This window comes from Gopherus evgoodei, chromosome 9 (assembly GCF_007399415.2).
Source record: "Gopherus evgoodei ecotype Sinaloan lineage chromosome 9, rGopEvg1_v1.p, whole genome shotgun sequence".
Classification (NCBI taxonomy): domain Eukaryota; kingdom Metazoa; phylum Chordata; order Testudines; family Testudinidae; genus Gopherus; species Gopherus evgoodei.
This window is the reverse complement of record NC_044330.1, coordinates 6276560-6297663: the sequence shown is the minus strand read 5'-3', so window position 1 is coordinate 6297663 and position 21104 is coordinate 6276560. Positions and strand designations below refer to the sequence as shown.

Genomic DNA, 21104 nt, shown 5'->3' with positions numbered 1-21104 from the left:
AATATTTTATAAACCGCTTTGATATTACGTAGCACGTAAACATCAGCAAGGAGAGAGGATTTGTAGCCCATAATCATCAGCAAAAAGAGCAGGATAAGGGGAAAGCAGACAGATACACTACAGCATCAAAGTAAACACACCACGGAGCCATCCACTTGCTTTCTGTGCTATCCTGCAATCAACAGCCTGACCTTCAAAACATTTCAGGGTTTATTCATGCCTCCGTGCTGCTTTACAATAATATTTTACTTTGACAAAGCCTCCCTTAAGGATTCACGCATTTAAAAAATGAAGCCGTAAAATCTAAAACTTTCAGACCAATGCCATTTTTGGCTTTACTAGCTACAGATGCTTGTTATGCTGAAAGAAAGATTTCCCAGTATAGTTTACTTTGAGAATTTATCCCAGTAACACGAAACCCTTGAGAAAAAGATTTAATTAACTGCCTCATCGTTGTGAGGCTCTAAGCTGGATAAAAGCCATATCAAGTTATATAGACTCTCTCTTCCTTCAACTCAGCCACTGCAAGACTGGGCCCTACACTGGACTCTCCAGTACTTTGCCCAGTTTCTTTTTGTATGTTCCAAGTAGCGAGGCTGCTGCTGTTAGGTTCCTAAACATGACATGCAAATATACAACTGTCATCCGAGTACACCTCTACCCCGATATAACGCTGTCCTCAGGAGCCAAAACATCTTACCGCGTTATATGGAACCTGCTTTGATCCACCGGAGTGTGCACCACCCCCACCCTCCCGAGCACTGCTTTACCGCGTTATATCCGAAGTCATGTTATATCGAGTCACGTTATATTGGGGGTAGAGGTGTGTATGACACCAGCTACAGTCATGATAACCCACAACTTTCCTGAGACCCTGCATTTTGCTCTCTAGTCTCATCAAAGCATCTCTCTCCCCCAACCCGATTTCATGCAAGCTGGAGCACTTATTTTTTATCGGAGCAGCCCTCCTTGCACTACTCAACCTGATAGAAGGGACTTGCTAAGCAAAGACTGGTCCTCTTGCTCCAGAAAGGGAGGACTTCCCTGTGATCTTTCCCCATCCTAAGCAACCAAGAAACACTTTGGAGTGCAGTGTTGGAAGAAAATTGCTGAACACTACGATCAAGAGATGACTTACCACGCCTATAGTTATAGGAGAGACCAAGATAAATACCACAGTACTGCATTCTAATTTAAAAGTGAACCATAAGGGAGGGAGCTCTTTCACATCCCCAAGTCTCCCCGTGCTCTAAATACAACCCCCATCTACCTCCTTAACAAAAAGCCAAGAAATCCTTCACATTAAATAGAAACTAGGAGGCATTTTTCCTTACAGTGCATGAACAATGGTCATTTATTACAGCAGGGGTGGGCAAACTTTTTGGCTTGAGAGCCGCATTGGGTTCCATAAATTGTATGGAGGGCCGGTTAGGGCAGGAGGTCTTGGCCCAGCCCCCACCTCCTATCTGTCCCCCCCAACCCCCAGACTCCTGCCCCATCCAACCTTTCCTCTCATTCCTGACAGCCTCCAGAACCCCTGCCCCTGACTGCCCCCTGCCACCCCATCCAACCCCCTCTCCTTCCTGACTGCTCCACCGGGACCCCCTCCCCGACCACCACCCCCAAACTCTCCTGCCCTCTATCCAGGCCCCCCCCCACACTCTGTGCCCCCTTACCGCGCTGCCTGGAGCACTGGTGGCTGGCGGCTCTACAGCCGCACATCCTGGCTGGAGCCGGGCCACGCTGTTGCAACTGCACAGCACAGAGACCGGGTCCGGCTGGGCTCTGCAGCTGCGCTGCCCCAGAAGCTCACAACCCCACTGCCCAGGGCACTGTGCCTGCGGCAGAGTGAGTGAGCTAAGGCTGCGGGGGAGGGAGGACAGCAGGGGAGGGGCTGAGGGTGAGCCTCCCAGGCCAGGAGCTCAGGAGCCAGGCAGGACGGTCCCGCGGGCTGAATGTGGCCCGTGGGCCATAGTTTGCCCACCTCTGTATTACAGAGACAAAGGCTACTGTATTATTTCAACCTGGAGCAAGTCTTCTCTCAGCTTTGGCTACTAGTGCAATTTTTAAAATTTTCACTGCTTAAACAACTATTACAACATGCACTTTACAATATGGCAGGTCATCTTGAAGTCAGAGCAAGATTTTAGCACTCTTGCTAATGGTGATGCCACCTTTTGTGAGTTTCTCCCTACCCTGTACAGAGTCGGAATCAGCGCAGCAAGCAGCTGTGTGGGGCGGCCAAGGGGAAGAGGCAGCACATCCGGCTCTTTGGCAGCAGGTCCCTCTCAGAGGGAAGGGCTTGCCAATGAATTGCCGCCAAAGAAGAAAGCGTGCGGTGGAGCTACCGCCGAAGTACTGCCGATGGCAATTGCAGCTTCCCCACCTCCACCACCGCTTGGGGCAGCAAAAACCCTGGAGGCGGCCCTGACCCTGTATCAAGGCTGCTTACTGTGCAGAAATATTTGTTAAGATAATTCCACCTGTCTGAATTTATGTTGTAACCCATAACAAAAGTCTAAAACTCACTACAAATGGGAGAAAAGGGATCATAGATTTTCAAGGACAGAAGGGATCACTGTAATAATTTTATGTGACCATCTGCCTAACAGGCCATAAATTTCACCCTGTAATTTCTGCATCAAGCCTAATAACTTGTGGCTGAACCAGAGCACCTCTTTTAGAGAGAGACACCCAATCCTGATGTAAAGATTCCAAGTGATAGAGAATGTACCACCTCTTTCATAGATTGTTCCAGTGACTAAATTACCCTTGCTGTTAAAAGTTTACGCTTATAATCCCCCCAAAAAACTTGTTAATCACTTTGAGTTAGAGCTCTAAAGGTTGATGCTTTTAAAAAAAAAAAAACTAATGACAGCTACACATTTTATCTATTTCACTGTGGCCATGTCAGAGTCACCAGCATAAAGGCCAAATACACACAGACACCTGCCCAAACCTGAGGCAGAGTTAGCTCCTTTACTATTATTTTCAGGGATTTGTTATATATGCATGCTACTGTACTCACCCAGCTTTTCTGAGGTATAAAATATGCAACTGAAGTATCCATTTGACCAAAGAGTTGTGATCTCAAGGAAAGTTAATTTGTTAAATCAACCACCTTTCAAGCACTGAAAAAATTAACAATTAGGAATACATGGCACATGAACCAATCTGAGAACCACTGCTTAGTGATTATGTGTTAAAACTTTCCTTTGCTCAATAATTTTTTTGGCATCAAGCAAACCCTTAACTGTGAAGTCATTTCAGATCTGATTGCTAAACACAGTATCATGTACTTGAAAGAGAAAAGTCAACTTGTTTTTATCTTTAAGATTCCGCTATAGGACTTGTTTACAGATTTATTTGAAGCCCAAGGGGAAAAATATGTTTAATAGCGTGTGATGGGACTTTTAACAATAATTGTCCTACAGCAGTAGCACTAATTGCCTAGGGAAAACATAAATCATTAAGCAAATCCATTCTCCTATTCTGAGATCATCTTCACATCTTTCACATCAGAACCATTTAGAGAGAGAATTCAGAGAATGCCCTCTTCCTGTGGAAGCCGTGATCATACTCCAGCGCTTAAGATGAAACATATCTTATCCAGCTTGGGGCTTGACCTACTGTGCTCAGAGATTAGGTCTAATAAAAATGCAAGGCTTTGTCAAGTCAAACAAGGGACGACTCTCATTAAGAAATAACTTACAAAAGAGCAACAACTCCCAAATGCTGCTCCTCTGATGTTTCACACGCAGTTCACTGAACTTGCTAGTAGTTGGTTCCCACTCCACTATTGGCTCTCCAAGGCAAGCACATCCAATTAGCCTCCAGCAACCCACGGATGTTACTTTAGATCTGAACTTGCACAGGTTTAGGAAACATCTGCACGTGGAAGACACTGTAAGTGCCACAGAGCAGAGTTACTAGGAAGTTGAAGGTCTTTTCGAAGAGGAAAGGCAATAAATTGACAGAACACGGCACCTGACTTGTTACCATTTTAAAAAACTGCTAAAGAAGGGGGCTCAGCACAAGAGTGGGCTAAGGTGTAAATACCTCCAAAAGCCAGTGAGAGATCAGCCCTTCCTTTGCTGAAAAACCGAAGAGGAGATTGATGCTGCCTTTCTAACAGATGGAACGGCAGAGGCGCCACACCTCAGGAAACAGGGCTAAGAAGCGCGTAAAGCACTATGTAAAAAGGTATCTTAAAATTGTCACAAACACGGACACCGTTTACTCCTTCCCACAATGAGCCTGAGGGCACGCCGCAGTAACCAGCTCCTGACCCAGGTGCCTCAGCACCGCTGTGCATAAAGGCCAAGCTCAGTTTTAGCAATATAACAGTTGACCTCCTTCCCATGCTGCATTCCAGCTACTTCAAATGTTCTCTGCAGACAGCTCACTTGTGTCTGCTGAGCACAAAACAGGTGTAAGCCATAAACTTGCACGGGTTTTGATTCCTGCCTGTCAGAGGTGCTGAGCACCTCCAATGCTGGAGTTGATAAGCAGGCTACTCAAGCCATTGCTTTCCAAGACAACAGAAGCCACAGTTTATAAATAAATGTTTTTTATCTTCATGCAAGAATACATTGGTCTTTAATCCTCCAGTGTGGAAGGGCAGAGGCAGGACAAGATTCGTAGTGGTTTCAGGGTGCACCCATGGGCATGCAAGATGCTATTCAATTCCTGATCTCTAGCTCACAAGCTTTTCCTAGATCCCAAGGCCAGAAGGGACCACTGTGATCATCTAGTTTGAACTCCTGTATAACACAGGCCAGAGACCTGCCCCACAATAATTCCTACAGCAGAACTTTTAGAAAAACATCCGATTTTGATTTAAAAGTGGTCAGTGACGGAGAATCCACCACAACTCTTGACAAATTGTTCCAGTGGTTAGTAACTCTCATTGTCAAAAAACATACACCTTATGTCCAGTCTAATTTTGTCTAGTTTCAACTACCAGTCACTGGATTTTGCTAGACCTTTCTCTGCTCGACAGAAGAGCCTATGACTGAATATTTGTTCCTTGTGTAGGTATTCACAGACTGTGATCGGATCACCCCTTAAGCTTCTCTTCATTAAGCTAAATAGATTGAGCTCCTTGAATCGCCTCAAAAATGAGGAGATTAGTGAAACAGAAATTAAAAGCTACAGTATCAAAGGTAAAATCCCTGCAAGCTGCGCGGAAACTTTTTAAAAGGCACCATAATAGAGACTCAACTTAAATGTATGCCCTAATTTAAAAAACATAGTAAGAGAACCAGAAAAGAGCTGCCGTGGTTAAACAACAAAGTAAAAGAAGCAGTGAGGCAAAAAGGCATCCTTTAAAAAGTGGAAAATAAATCCTAATGAAGAAAATAGGAAAGAGCATAAACTCTCGCAAATGAAGTGTAAAAATATAATTGAAAGACCAAAAAAGAACTTGAAGAACAGCTGGACTCCAAAAGTAACAGCAAAAAATTTTTAAATACATCAGAAGCAGGAAGCTGCTAAACAACCAGTGGGGCCACTGGTTGATCATGATGCTAAAGGAGCACTCAAAGACGATAAGGCCATTGCGGAGAAACTAAATGAATTCTTTGCACCCGTCTTCACTGCTGAAGATGTGAGGGAGATTCCCAAACCTGAGATCAGGTGACAGATCTGAGGAACTGTTCCAAATTGAGGTGTCATTAGAGGTGGTTTTGGAACAAATTGATAAACGAAACAGTAATAAGTCTCCAGGACCTGATGATATTCACACAAGAGTTCTGAAGGAACTCAAAAGTGAAATTGCAGGACTACTGACTGTCATCTGTAACCTACCATTTAAATCAGCTTCTGTACCAAATGACTGGAGGATAGCTAATGTGATGCCAGTTTTGAAAAAGGGCTCCAGAAGTGACCTTGGAAACTACAGGCCAGTAAGCCTCACTTCAGTACCGGGCAAATTGGTTGAAACTATTGTAAAGAACAAAACTGTCAGACACATAGACTAACATAATTTGCTGGGAAATAGTCAATATGTTTTTCGTAAAGGGGAATCATGCCTCACCAATCTACTAGAATTCTTTGAGGGGGTAAACAAGCATGCAGACAAAGGAGATCCTGTGGATACAGTGTATTTAGATTTTCAGAAAGCCTTTGACAGGGTCCCTCACCAAAAGCTCTTAAACAAAAGAAGCAGTCATAGGATAAGAGGGAAGGTTCTCTCATGGATTGGTAACTGGTTAAAAGATAGGAAACAAAGGGTAGGAATACATGGTCAGTTTTCAGAATGGAGAAGGATAAATAGTGGTGTCCCCCAGAGGACTGTTCTGGGCCCAGTCCTATTTAACATATTCATAAACGATCTGGAAAAAAGGATAAACAGTGAGGTGGCAAAATTTGCAGATGATACAAAACCACTCAAGGTAGTTAAGTCCCAGGCAGACTGCGAAGAGCTACAAAAGGATCTCACAAAACTGGGTGACTGGGCAACAAAATGGCAGATGAAATTTAATGTTGATAAATGCAAAGTAATGCACATTGGAAAACATAATCCTAATTATACATATACAATGATGGGGTCTAAATTAGCTGTTACCACTCAAGAAAGCGATCTTGCAGTCATTGTGGATAGTTCTCTGAAATTATCCACTCAATGTGCAGCGGCAGTCGAAAAAGCAAACAATGTTGGGAATTATCAAGAAAGGGATAGATAAGACAGAAAATATCATATTGCCTCTATATAAATCCATGGTATGCCCACATCTTGAGTACTGTATGCAGATGTGGTCGCCGCATCTCAAACAAGATATATTGGAGTTGAAAATGGTTCAGAAAAGGGCAACAAAAATTATTAGCGGTATAGAATGGCTTCCATATGGGACTTTTCAGCTTTAAAATGAGGCAAATTAAGGTGGGAGATGATAGAGGTTTATAAAATCATGAGTGATATAGAGAAAGTAAAGAAGAAGGGTTATTTACTCCTTCTCGATTTGGGGCCACCAAATGAAATTAATAGGTAGCAGTTTAAAAACAAACACAATAAAGTATTTTTTCATGCAACGCACTGTCAACCTCTGGAACTCCTTGCCAGAGGGTGTTGTGAAGGCCAATACTATAATGTGGTTCAAAAGGGAGCTAGATAGATAAATGGAGGACAGGTCCATCAATGGCTATTAGCCAGGATGGGCAGGAATGGTGTCCCTAGCTTCTGTTTGCCAGAAGCTGGGATTGGGTGACAGGGCATGGATCACTTGATGATAACCTGTCTGTTCATTCCCCTTGGGGCACCTGCCATTGGTCACAGTAAGACAACAGGATACTGGGCTTGATGGACCTTTGGTCTGACCCAGGATAGCTGTTCTTATGTTCTAATCTCACTGTAAGGCATTGTTTCTAATCCTTTAATCGTTCTTATGGCTTTTCTCTGAACTCTCTCCAATTTATCAACTTCCTACATGCATCTGAGGAAGTGGGTATTCACCCACGAAAGCTCCTGCTCCAAAACGTCTGTTAGTCTATAAGGTGCCACAGGATTCTTTGCTGCTTCTTGAATTGTGGTCACCAGAACTGAACATAGTATCCCAGCAGCGGTTGCACGGGTGCCTAGTAGAGAAGTAAAATAACTTCCTCTCCTACTCAAGATTCCTCTGCTAAGCATCCAAGGACTGCATCCAATCCTCGGTAGGACAGAGGCCAGGCCAGGCTCTGCCTGGTAGCCTAGTATTTAGGGCTCCTCACTATCATATTGGTTGTTCAGAGTCAGAGTAAATGCTGTAGCCAGGGAAAGGATTAAGGACAGGAATGGGGATAAGAACAGGTTCAGGACTTCCAGCTCACCTGGCTAGATTTTAGCCTGCACAAGATCTGTAGTTTAGTTTAAAGAGATGCCATGTGCCGTGCAGAAGTCTTATTCTCGCTACTCACTGTGGGGTTCTGTGGACGTAAAGATGCCATGTTGCATGTCAGATTTAGGGAGAGGCACAGCAACAGAAATAAAAAGACACTTGCAGAAGCAGGCTGGTACCTAGTGCCCCACAGAGATGTCAGGATACAGTTAGCAGTTTAAATCAGAGCCCTGAAAGCCTCCCCTTGTAGCAGGAAGTTATCAATTACCAATTATGCTTTGTGTTGGTGGAGAGGGGAAAGTGACAGTGAGATCAAAGAACAAAAATGTTCTGCCAGAACCTGTTTGGATGAAAGATCCCCACAAGAATGGAAGGAGTGTGTGGAATTTTCCTTTTGTTTACAGACATACAGAGGTCACTTATTCCAGTACCAGTTGGCCTCTGGAGACGCTAGCTCCCTGTGTGGTGAAGAACGGGTTGTGCCCATGTGCATGGCAGAACAGTTCTTGGGAGACACCTGCTGCCCATGCAGGGAATTCAGAATATTTATAAATAGAGTTCATTATGACAACCAATGTGCGCTGAAGTCTTGGATCACACACAAGAGAATCAAACTGAGTATTTTTCAAACAACGAATTGCACAATGGGGCCCAACCTGGTTACAGCCTTTTACGTACTGCAATACGTGTTAAATAAAGATGCAGGTATTTTGTCTTCTGCTTAAAATAGCCAATAAAATAATAATACCTTACACAATAATATTTTTCATCTCCGCTTCTCACAGGACTTTACAAAAACAAGTATCATTACCCCATTTTAAAAATGGGGAGTATGCACCAAGACAGTCAAGGCCATACCAATAAGTCAACAGCAGTGCAGGAAGTAGAACCCAAATGACTTCCAAATCCTTTTCGCCACTAGAAGATAATGCTGTCATTCACACCAAGGCCTGCAGTACTAACCAATGTCTGGACAGTAACGCTCTTGAACAGTCCATGCTGAAGCAGTGATTTTTAAGGGGTCTTTTTATTGAAATACTTGCTGTTAATGAGATGAAGTGATTCCTGTTCAGAAAGCAGGCGTGGCCGTGTCCCCTGAGGATTGGCCAGGCTGCCTCTAAGGTCTGGTCTACCCTGCGGGGAGGGCGACGGAGGTCGATCTAAGATACGCAACTTCAGCTACGAGAATAGCGTAGCTGAAGTCTACGTATCTTAGACTGATTTGGATTGACTTACTTCGCGTCCTCGTGGCGCGGGATCGACGGCCGCTTCCACCTCTCACACTGGTGGAGTTCCGGAGTCCACGGGGAGTGCAGTTGGTGATGGCTGTATCGTGTCTCGTCGAGACGCGATACATCAATCCCCAATAGATCAATTGCTACCCACCGGATCCGGCAGGTAGTGTAGACTTACCCTAACAGACAGAGTAAATGAACTAGAGTGGAACTGGGGACTGTACTGAACCCAGGCCTCTGGGGTTCTGTCTACACAGCCAGGTGACTCGGACTCACAGGGCTCAGGCTGCGGGGCTGTTTCACTGCTGTACAGACTTCCCGGCTTGGGCTCGAGCTCTGGGACCCTCCCACCTTGCAGGAGCCTAGAGCCCAGGCTCTAGCCCAAGTCCAGATGTCTACACCAACAGTGAAACAGCCCTGCAGCCTGAGCACCATGAGTTCAAGTCAGCTGGCACTGGTGAGCCATGGCCACCTAGCTGCCGTGTAGACATACACTGGGCAGAGTATTAACATCATGTCACCAAGCCAGCCCATGTGCTATTTGTATCATTTGAAGCAAGTGCTTATCCTGCTTACGCAACTCTATTCTTGCTGGCATTTTTTGCCACTAATTTCCCAGGAAGGACCTGCACAGTGCCCAATGAAGACTTCTAAACACCTAGGACATTCTCACAGTCAGCAGATCTTTGAGCTAATATGTAAAGCCTGCAAAGTCACAGAGCAGGAGCACAGTGATTTAGCTTCTTCTGGTTTCATATCAACACGTATGAAATCACAGATAAAGTTCCTTGCGAACATATACTGCATGTGGTTGCAATATCTTTTAGAACCATATTGTCTATTACATTGAAAACCTCAAAAAGCCATTATATGGAGATAGGCCAGACAGCACGTTTTATAGAATATTCATAGCCCTTTGCAGATAATACAAATGATGTGGATGTGTATGTTCCTGGAATCACAGGGGGATTAGAGCAAAATCCCAAGGCTGGTTTTGAAGCTTGACCACCTGGCAGACAGAAGGACTGGTTCACCTGTTTTCAAGAGGCTCGGAGTCAAAGCAAGACTTTGGTATAAGACACTGAGTATAAACAGACTCAGGGTCTTCTGTTTGACTCAGCAAATGGACAGGACTTTTGGTCCTGGAGAGGGCCACCAACTCTTATTGAGGGTTGGAAGGCCTTTGGCTTACCATGACCCCATAGGTCTGATCAGCAATTACTGAGTATGTTTAGTAAGCACATAAATCCCTACATTGTTTTTAGAGGTTTTGCCTGTGATGCTTTTGCCCTAAGAATCAATGTAATCTGCTTTGTGAAGGCTGGCTGGTAACGTGTGTAGCTCCCAGGAAAAAAAAGAGTAAATTACAGGTGCTGGACCCCAGTTTGACCTGTTGGGGAAATCACAGTGAGATGCAGAGACTAAGTCTAACCCCCACTCCAACGTGAATGTAGAGACACACCGGTCGCTGCCTGAAAGGGGTGACTGCTAGGACACCTGAAACCTTAATAGGGTGCCCACGAGGAGGTTACGGATAGGGTGCGTTGATGGGGCCGATAACCCTGAAACCATGTTCCTTTACAAAGTGCTGTTTCTATAGCCACATGGGAGGCCCTTAATTAAAGCTTTGCCTTCCCAGGAGTCGATTCTTTAAGGCTTGGAGCAAAGCAGAGACAACATGCTCAGCTCTGGGGATAAAAAGTGTTCTACGTTGCTGAAGATGACTGCTGCCCATAGAGAGGCAGCTCCGCTCAGCCAGAAAAATAGCTGTGCCAATATGGAAGTGTGGGTAAACAAACAGGGAGTCCCCAAAAGCACCAGAGATAGGCTGCCCGGGGGGTGGGGGGGGAGTGACGCGATGGGAGTACTTCCATGCAAAGGCTGACATTAAAAGCCTTTATTCATTTATTTAGATACTTTCACTGATGGGAAATTAGCTCACATCACAATTATGCCTAGGATGGTGATGCTACCAGCAACCTTAGTAATTGGGCAATCATCCTCTCTCTGGTTTACTTATTAATTAGCAAAGATTGTTTTCACTCACTATCCCCAACACTTTATTCTATTAGTGTGAGCATTAGGTTTAAAAAAAAAAAAAGACACAAGGGAAGACGAGGGTTTATGGCAAAGCACAGGACTGAGAGCAGTAGATTCAGCTCTTTTATAGACTTGCTGGTATGATCTTGGTTAAGTCACATCACCCCTTATGCCTCAGTTTCCTCCACTGTAAAATTAGGTTGACACATACCTAACTCTCAGAGTTCTAGTCTAAATTCATTAAGTGCTTTCAAATCGCCAGACAAAAAGCATCATAGAAGAGGAAAGTATTAGTAATGAAACCTTACTTAGTGTAGCACATTTCACCAGGAATTATCTCCTGGGCTGTGCAGACTGCGGACCCACTCTCTAGACTTGTCCATGCAAAGATGGGATTTAGGTGCCTAGAAGGGGATACCAGTACCAGTATATAAGAATGACAGCTCAAGTCTGAAACTTGGCCTCCCATGTTAATATATGAATGAAAATTTCAGGACAAGTTTTCATCTTCCCAAGTTGAGAAATACACATGCCTATGGCATTGTAAAGTGCTACCTACAGAATCGGCGTGAGAGTGATTTGACGTTAGAAGACGACGGCCAAAAAATATTTGCTCCTACTAATTTCAGAAGATGAAAGTTTTACTTGAAAGTATATCTCCTATTTTGGCATCACAGTCTGCATAACTAAAAGGTGGTTTTAAAATGTGGAGGTTATTTTTCACAAAGCCTTATTTTCAAAATAATCTCCTACCTTCAAAAAGTTAGTTCTAGAGAAGTAACTGCTTCCAGTAACATTTTTGGCAGTCATCGGGCAGACACATTTGTTTTGGAAGTGTCATCTCAAGGGTGTCTAGTAAGAGACTGTATATTTGACTTTTAATTAACTTATCTTGCAAACGGAATGAGGAATTCAAGTTTTCCAACTTCATCTCACTCTACTCTGTCCAGGCAATTGGGCCATATGTCTGGAGACCTCCTGAACAGCTCATTAAGTTGTCTGCTGAATATTTATTTAGAAAGTCTACTGCTATAAATGACTGCGGTTTCTTAAAAAAAAAAAAAAAAAAATTATAATAAGTTACTTTATCCAACATGTACTGAGTAAAACTGCCGTTCAAGTCTTACCCATCCATTATTTGATAAAACCAGATACATTCCCTAAATCACACTCCCTGTAACTAGACTTCACTCACTTAATTCCACTTGGCAACTCGCTGTGGAAAATTTCACTAAGAGTTTAATTAAAGACACAGAAGTTTTACATGCTAGAGCGTCTCCGAAACTTACTTTAGTCCACTATTTCCTCGTACACAATGAGCCAGAGGCTACATACGTTATATCCAATGGTTCCTGTAAAGCTCCCAAGAGTTGGTACCAGCTCAGAGGGTCAATTTTTATTTTCTTCATACTTTGCATATTAGATTTAAGCCAACTTCTCCTTAAAACATGTACAGAAATCGCAGCTTTCACTTGAGATGTATGACTACCCTCCACACACCCCAAAAGTCAGTCAAAGCCACTTAGAGGAAATACAAAATCCTACATCAGTCAAAGGTTTTTACTGAAGTATACATTTTGTCCCAAAATGTCATTTCTCATGTGTAGATTTACCATAACAGGGCACTGTGCAGTTTCAGATTACTTCTCACCAGGGACCACACCATCACTCACAATGCAAGGTTGTGCGACTCATTTTTTCTTCTGTTTATATCTCATCCCAGGACATACCCATACAAAATACCACTGGTCCATTAAATTCACAGCAGATGGGTTCTACTACTGACCCAGATTTCATTCTCCCATTATTCTATGCATTTCCATTGGCAACGGATTCAGTTAGTGAGATGGATGAAGCACACATGCTTTCAAAAAAAATCTCCCAGACAAATCAAACTGAAGGCTGAAGAACTGATGGAGTTAGAAATTGTACCTGAACAGAATGAACCCCAGTGACTCAACTGCTGCCCGCCTCACATCATCGTTGACATCACTCACCTATTAAAGAAGAAACAAGTTGTTAAGAGAATGGTTCAAACCCCCAACATTTTGCATCAGCTCTCATGCCCGTGATTTGATCTGGGATATAGGCCTGAGATTACAGAAATAAAAAAATTAACAGTTACATTCAGTGAGGTAACTGATCCTCCGCTGAAACAGACTCACAACGAACTACCATTCCCACACTGTGACATGTTTTAAGTCCTATTTTTTTGAGGTCACAGACCTATTAGTCGGAAACAGCTGATGGCCTCCATATTTTAGAGGCTACCCTGTTTCTGCTCAGCACAATGAATTATGATGAAGGTTATCTGGAGCAGATAAGCAACTCTTCGGCCCAGCTAGCAAGTACTCTGGGGCTGCATTCCACTTTTTACCATAGCGTTGCTTTAAGCAATATTGGAGTTTCTTTATTCTCCTGCTGAACGTCTCTTAGTTTTTAATGTTTGCAAACCATACGACTTCTAATCCTCGTGTTTCCATTAAGCAAAGAGAGGCCACTCATTCCCTTTACATCACTATTTTAGATTAGAATATTAACATTACAGTTACCGAGTTCTGTCAATGGACTGTGTATTTGCTGCCACCACCCCAGCTATCTCGTTACCTGCCCCAGACTCCGCAGAACTTACAGCAACATGTAGCAGACGTCTGATTGCCTTGTTGTTCCCTGAGCCACAGTAAGCCATAGCTACAGTGTACATTCCTGAACGACGGAGGATTGGATCCTGGAAGACATAGAGAGTGCTTCAATATTTGTAATTCTACAGACACAGCTAGGAGTCAGAAGTTCAGTTTCCAAGTCTACTCAATTCCTGGGTTCTGAAGCTGCCAACGGGGGAAAACAGGCAATGGGCACCTGTCTACTAGGCCTGGGACACGCCACAAAACAGCCATCGGGTGGGAATGCCATTTGGCACTAATGACCTAAAGGCAAAAAGTATCGTGAGCTGTGAATCGTCCAACCCTTTCAGAATAACTTTACTGACCACTGCCACACATCACCCAACAGGTAAATTGACACATTCAGTTATTTGGAAAAACTTGCCTGGTAAAAGCAGTCACCCTAACCAAAGCTGGAGATTTCAGAAGGGAGCGGGGGAAATCTCTGAAACAGACTGTGACGATATCAAAACGCAGCCACACTCACCTTATCTCTGCAGAGACTCTCTATGAGGGCATCTGCTTCCTCCATTCTCCCGTACATGACCAGAGCAATGCCAACAGCCAGGCCCCGCAAAATCTTTTCATGCTGCGTTTCTTGTGCGTAGCCAACCATGTCCTCAATAGCCTGAGCATTTTTAGATCCCAGCATTACCAGACCCAGTGCCAGACCAGCTGCTTCACCTGCACAGCAGCAAAAGGGAATCAGTAAAGAATGCAGAGCTCCCAAAATAGGCTAATATATCAATGCCGATGTAAACACAATACCCAGAGGTCCCTTATCCTACTGAGATACAGGCCAATACAGAGTTTCCAGACACTGTGCCCAGCAGACCTGCTGCTCAGCATGGTGTTCACTCACTCACAAAAGCTACAGAAAGGACGCTTCTAAAGCAAAATTGTGAATGCATACCGATGATGTTTACACAGAGCTGCACTAGCAGAAGCCTCAAATAGACAGCAGTATAATAAAATCACTCCCTGGGAAATACTATAAAGCTCCTTAAAAGATAGATTCCTTAAAATGAAGACGCTGCTGCATTAACAATCACTGTGAAAGTGTATTTGATTGTATGCCCATACATGTTACTAGCCAGCCCATGAGCCTTGGGGTTAATGCTATACCCTCCCAGGTTCAATACGTTTCTCATGCCAGTACGCATGCAGATCACCTCATAAGCTCTTCTGTTAACCTAAGCCAACGCAGTAGCGGCCTTCATGAGCCCCTCTACTCAGCCTCTCTTAGCCAAAGAGATCTGGCAGGACTGTGGGGTCAAAACAGGTTAAAAAAAGTATAAGGGGAGAAGAGTTTCTTTGAGGCCCCATGAGTGAAATAAAGGACTCCCTAAAAAGAGGCATCAGGTCACTGAATCAGAGTTCCTGCAATTCTTAGGCTAATCTTCTGATGGCAGCGGAAGTCTCTTGCTAGGTGTTTGTACAATACCCAATACAATCAGGCCTGCAGGCATTACCTGCAACAAAATAAAAAGACCTTGTAGGTCATGGAAAGGCCAGAACAGAGCTGCACAGTGGAAATAGTCTACTACTAGCAAGGGCTCATGTTTTAGAAGCAGGATCTTTACCTGTCACTGCATCATCCTGGTAGAGGTTTGTTTTCAGCAAATCATACACATCCTGGCGTGCAGTCCCCATGGCAGCCAGACCCAAACCCAAGCTACCACCATGTCGGACAATCTACAAAAAAGCACAACCATTTTTCTTACTGCTCAGTGTATTACAATGGGAAGGTGTCTACTTCAGCTGAAGAAGCCAGAGCTTTAAGCTGGAAACCATTAGTGTATGGCCCTCCCCCCAAAAACTCAAATGAACTGTTGCCCCTAGTTATGAATCCCAATTTTACTTTTCCAGCCCGCCTCAGCCAATCATCTTCTCTGATCAAGACAACAGTTATGTTCCCAAAGCCAGCCCAGAGATCTGCCCAGTATGGGGTGCTACAAGCCCAGTACAACAGATTTTCTGAGGATTTATTTTTAGCACTCTTCCCAAGGAGTTATTTAAACAGGGCCACCATTGTACAGAGATATGCCACGGGCAAAATGTGTTGCACCAATAAACCCTGACTGGAAATTTATACAGGTACTCATAAGGCCCTCCTCACCCTGTATTCTCTGAAGGCACGAAGGAGCAATACAATATAAAATAAAGCCCAAAATGAATGTGATCTTTACAGCTAGACTGATTCACAGACCTAGTGGGAAACTTAGAACATACCCTCGAAGAATAGAAGAATGGCCATACTGGGCAACACCAATGGTCCATCTAACCCAGTATCCTGTCTTCCGACAGTGGTCAATGCCAGATACTTCAAAGGGAATGAAAAGCACAGGGCAATTATCAGTGATCCATCCTAGCATCTGGCAGTCAGAGGTTTTGGGACACCCAGAGGATGCAGTTTGATCCTTGACCATCTTGGCTAATAGCCATTGTTGGACCTATTCACCACAAAACTAATTCTTTTCTGAACCCAGTTATACTCTTGTCCTTCACTACATCATGTGGCAATGAGTTCCACAGGTTCAATGTATGTTTTGTGAAGAAGTACATCCTTTTGTTGGTTTTAAACTTGCTGCCTATTAATTTCATTGGGTGACCCTGGTTCTTGTATTATGTGAAGGGATAAATAACACTTCCTTATTCACTTTCTCTACATCAGTCATGATTTTATAGACCTTAATCAGATCCCATGCCTTAGTCATCTCTTTTCCAAGCTGAACAGTCCCAGTTTTTTAATATCTCCTCATATGGAAATTGTTCCGTACCCCTAATCATTTCTGATGCCCTTCTCTGTACCTTTTCCAATTCTAGTACATTTTTTTTGACATGGGGCGACCAAAACTGCACACAGTATGCAAGACATGGGTGTACCATGAATTTATATAGTGGCATTATGATATTTTCTGTTTTATTATCTATCCTAGGAGAGGGAGAGAGAGGGGAAGGGTTCTGGGCAAATATTAATTAGGAGGCTGTTCCAAACATAAGGGTCAGTGTTGAAGAAGCCCAGGAATGGTCAGGAGCGAATCCTTGCTGAAACTGTTTACACATAGGATAGTTTGCAGCACAGTCTCTTGAGCAATGTATTCCTTTGGTAAGTAATTGGAGCCAAAACCAGAGCATAATACAGTAAATCTATCCTAAAACAGAGGAGGGATGGGTACAAAGTCATGCTGTAGATGACATTTATTTTGAAACAAGTATACAAGTCCATCCTAAAATCCCACTTGTATTCTAACAAGAAGGGTGTTAGGGTTATTTGCTGTAGCCATTGTCTTAGTCATGCCCTTCTCCTGTTATTGGGCTGCTTATGGTCATCAACTGTTGTATCATAACTGTTTTAAAGTGTAAGAGCTCAAAGGCCTGGTTTGTGTGAAGCCCCCAGCGCACTGTTGGGTACACGAGAACACGACTAGGTTGACTGTTAAATCTAGTACGCACATCATTGCTGGCATTCTTCAACTGGTTCAGCAGATAGTCAATGATGTCACCACCGTGATTAGCATGAATCAGACCCAATGCATAGAGACCTCCGCCCTCCTGATAGGCTGAGCCCGGAGAGGTGTCTTTGGGTAAGTATGTTGCCATTAATTGTAGAGCTTCCTTCTCATGACCCTGCAATTCATTGCCCAAAGGGGTTGGGGAAAGGGGAAGAACAAGAGGAGAAAGAAAACAGTGTTTAATTAGAAGACATTGTTACGATATTTTAAACACTCAACAGGAAACATCTGCTTTAGCCACCAATTTCCATGCTGTGATCTAACACAAACCCAACATGTTCAATCTTTTAATGCGGTGTTCTCTGCACTTCTGAACTATTGCTATCCAAAGCCAATGCAAACAAATTAGGACTAGGAACCATATTTGGCCTAATAATCAGGATGCTTTAATTAAAGGTTCTAGCCCCACAAAGCAATTACAATGGTCTCCCACTATTTCAGACTGGAAAATGCTCTCCCAGCATTGAATCGGCAAGGTTGGCCACCATCAATGCTCCTCTGGAACATATCACCATACGAAGCTCAGTAACATCATGAAGCCACAAAATAAAGTTACAAAACCACAGACATTTGGTAAATGGAAACCACCGTCCTCCGCAACTGATGCAAAGGAGGGAAGAAGAGTGGTCTCTCTGACTGCCCAGTAGCAAAAAGAGCTCTCCCCCCATTTTAATTAAGTTGGACAAACATTTGTGTAGATCACAGCTTCACTGCACATATTTAAGGCTAGATGTGACCTAGCAGGGTTGGATTAGAGAATTAAATCCACTTCACAGGTTTAGTATTCACAGGTCCCTTCCATCCAAATGGTCCTTGTAAATACTTTAAATCCTCTGTTCATTCACTGTCTTCTTCTTCTGTGCACTTAGATTTTGATAAGTCAGTTGAAGGTTCTTCACTTTAAGCCATATTTCTCCACCACTTTTCTAACCATGATTACACTACATGCCCTTGTTTAGCACAGTGCACGTTCTGCTATATGCATGTGTACATTCAGAAGAAAAAAGAACTGGCAATCAGCTGAGTCTTCGCACATCTCTCCGATTAAGAAGCTGACATGTGTATTTGATGTTTCTTAAAAATTAGATGTCCTGTTTATGATATTTGGAGATGCTCGTTAAAAACATTCAGCCCTGTCCACAGCACAAGTTTTAACAGTGGTTTTGTAACCAGCTAGAGGCCAAATCACCTAAATTGGTTATAGTAACACTGTTCAGTTGTGTCCACACAGCAACTGTCCTGCCATCAGAAACACGTTTACATGTCCACAGGCTCCCTAGCTACGTTTGTACCAGTAAATATGGGGAAAGTCTGGGCAGCTCTTCTATGGTGCGGTGCTTCCACAGGAATAAAGTGCCTGGAGAACATACACAAAAGGTGGCACTGGCAGCACACAGGACAATGCACTCTGGGATGTCCTAAGGTTCAACCAAACCAGTTACGCTAACATGGTTCAAGTGTCTGGATTGCACTGCAAATAAAAAAGACCAAACCACTCACAGAAGGACGACAATGGGCCAACCAAGGGTTCTGGCGTGGGTCAGGTACCATTAGCCGCTTTGGTTCCAACCAAGTTATAATCGGCCATGCAAGGAGACAAACCCACATTTACAGTCAGCCTGTCAGTGACTGGGTACAAACTTGGTTCCGAGTTGGAGTGTGACCAAGACCGCAGTGTATAACCCAGAAACCCCACTCCATTCCAAAAGAGACAAACGAACAGTCTCAGCATTGGCATGGCTTGAGTTTACACTTAGGCACACAGGAATGAAGGCAGCATTACCTTATGTATGACACCCAGGCTGGCAGTAGCAGTAAACTTAGCCCAATTCGTGGCTCTGGCCAGCCACTCCAAATTATCTCTGGAAGGAGGAAAGTCAGGGGTTAAATATAGTTTGTATAACACCCAACACCCACATTTCATCAGAAAATAATGTTGTCAAAACCGGCACCTGTTGGAGATGGGGAGGGACTGCTTCCATGCTCCACTGCCTAGACAAGCCCTGATTTCTGGCTGGTCCCAGCTCAGCCGCTGAACAGCAGCATTAAGTGACAACACAGAACTACATAAATCTACCATTTCAACATATTCAAAGACCTGGCTGCAGGCTGAGCAATCCTTCCAGAGAGCTGGATATTGCTCACCACGCAGTCCATCAACCAGCTCAACTGCAGGGATTTGACCAGAGAGTCATTTTCTTTCTTCACCTCCCGCAGTGGGTTCCAGTCCCCACCTTTGACTTCCATGAGTGTCACTAGTAAGCCAGCCTCTATTTACAGGAAAATAGGAACTGCCAGACTGGACTAAACTAGTGGTCCATCTAGAGCAGAACTCCATCTCTGACAGTGGCCAGACCTAGGTGCTTCAGAGGTGTAAGAACTCCACAACAGGCTGATGCGGGATAATCTGACCCTCCCCACTCAGTCTCATCTTGATCTCCAATAGTCAGCGACTGGTTTAAGACATAAAGCACAAGGTTTAATATCACTTTTAAAATTATAATTATGTATAGAAACTCGGGATAGTCTTCATATCCATGTAAATATCCAGCCCTTTTTGTATATTGCTAAGCTCTTGGCCACAATGATTTCCTGTGGCAGTGAATTCCACAGTCTAATTACATGAAGCGGGAAGATATTTCCTTCTATGGGTTTTGAATTTCCCATCTTTTAAATTCATTGATTGTCCCCTTGCTCTTGTGTTATGAGCCAAGAGATCAGAAGCTCCCAATTGCTCTTCTTTAGACCATCACCTCTCTGCTTATCCACCTCCTTTCTCAGGGAAAGGATTGTAACCTTTTCACACTCTTCATATGGCAGCTTTTCCAAGCCCCTTGATCATTATCACCACTTTGCTGATCCTCCTCTAGTTCTGCAATGTCTTTTCGAAGATGGGGTGAATGGTACTGCACATACTATTCTTCCTCTCTGAATGCTAACTGAACTTCTTTGCAATGTATTTACCTAAGGAACTGGTCACTGGTTGTCCCACAGTGCATGAAGGAGTTTGCTATAACCGTCGCTGTGTGGCATACAGAGTTCCGCACTGCATCCTGGAAGAGCAAAACAGACGAGTATCACCAAGAAGTGAGAAACAGACACCAGGTTGCAGAAAAGAAGATTCACAACTAAGACACATAGCTCTGTTCACCCTGGACTTGGTACTAGAAAAATAAGTCACAATTAGATAGAGTTGCATTAACTAACCCCAACCTAAGCATGATCTTTTTCCTGATGGGGATGCATTGCTTGTTAATACACACCTATCTAGTCTCAACCCAATTCTTCTAGTGCAGACAAGTCCTTTCTGTAAACTTCTGGAATGAAGCAACAGCACAAACTGAGAACAGGACCCTCTTAAATAGCCAGGCACTCTAGGAACCTATTGCTACACAGTAAGTGCTGCTGACAGCAATTTCAAGCCCTTCCTAGAAGACTATGTCGGATCACTATCCAAAAGAGTTTTATGCATTTCCAGTGCATTTAAAATGGAATCTCCCAACAGCCATGTACTTGCTTAAAACAATGGTGTCACACCACCTCTTGCTGAGGACAGAAATTACATTTCAGATTCAAATAATCTCTCTGTTGTGATTTACAATAATCACTTGTCTTAAAGGACAGAAGGGACAAAGGTTGCCATGAGCCCAAGGGCTGCACCTACTTTGCACATAAATTTTCACACACACACACACACACACTCTCTCTCTCTCTCTCTCAGTATTTTCCCTAGTGAAATAGAAATTACGTGAGTTTCCCAATACATTGCAATGAAATACTGCCATTGAGCAGCTTTATCTTCTACCCACAGATACAGCGAAAGGTGCCCACAAG

The 21104-nt window shown here is 43.6% G+C and overlaps 1 protein-coding gene across 1 annotated transcript in view; it reads right to left on the bottom strand.

Moving 5' to 3' along the window:
* PSMD1 (proteasome 26S subunit, non-ATPase 1) overlaps positions 1–21104 on the bottom strand; it is a 113395-nt gene that overhangs the window by 77295 nt on the left and 14996 nt on the right. The window contains exons 10-16 of the mRNA XM_030574634.1: positions 20235–20323; positions 19054–19132; positions 17212–17385; positions 15339–15450; positions 14243–14439; positions 13725–13820; positions 13025–13089 (exon numbers count right to left, since the gene is read on the bottom strand). Of these exons, the coding sequence (XP_030430494.1) occupies positions 13025–13089; positions 13725–13820; positions 14243–14439; positions 15339–15450; positions 17212–17385; positions 19054–19132; positions 20235–20323 (812 nt within the window). The remainder of the gene's footprint in view (positions 1–13024; positions 13090–13724; positions 13821–14242; positions 14440–15338; positions 15451–17211; positions 17386–19053; positions 19133–20234; positions 20324–21104) is intronic.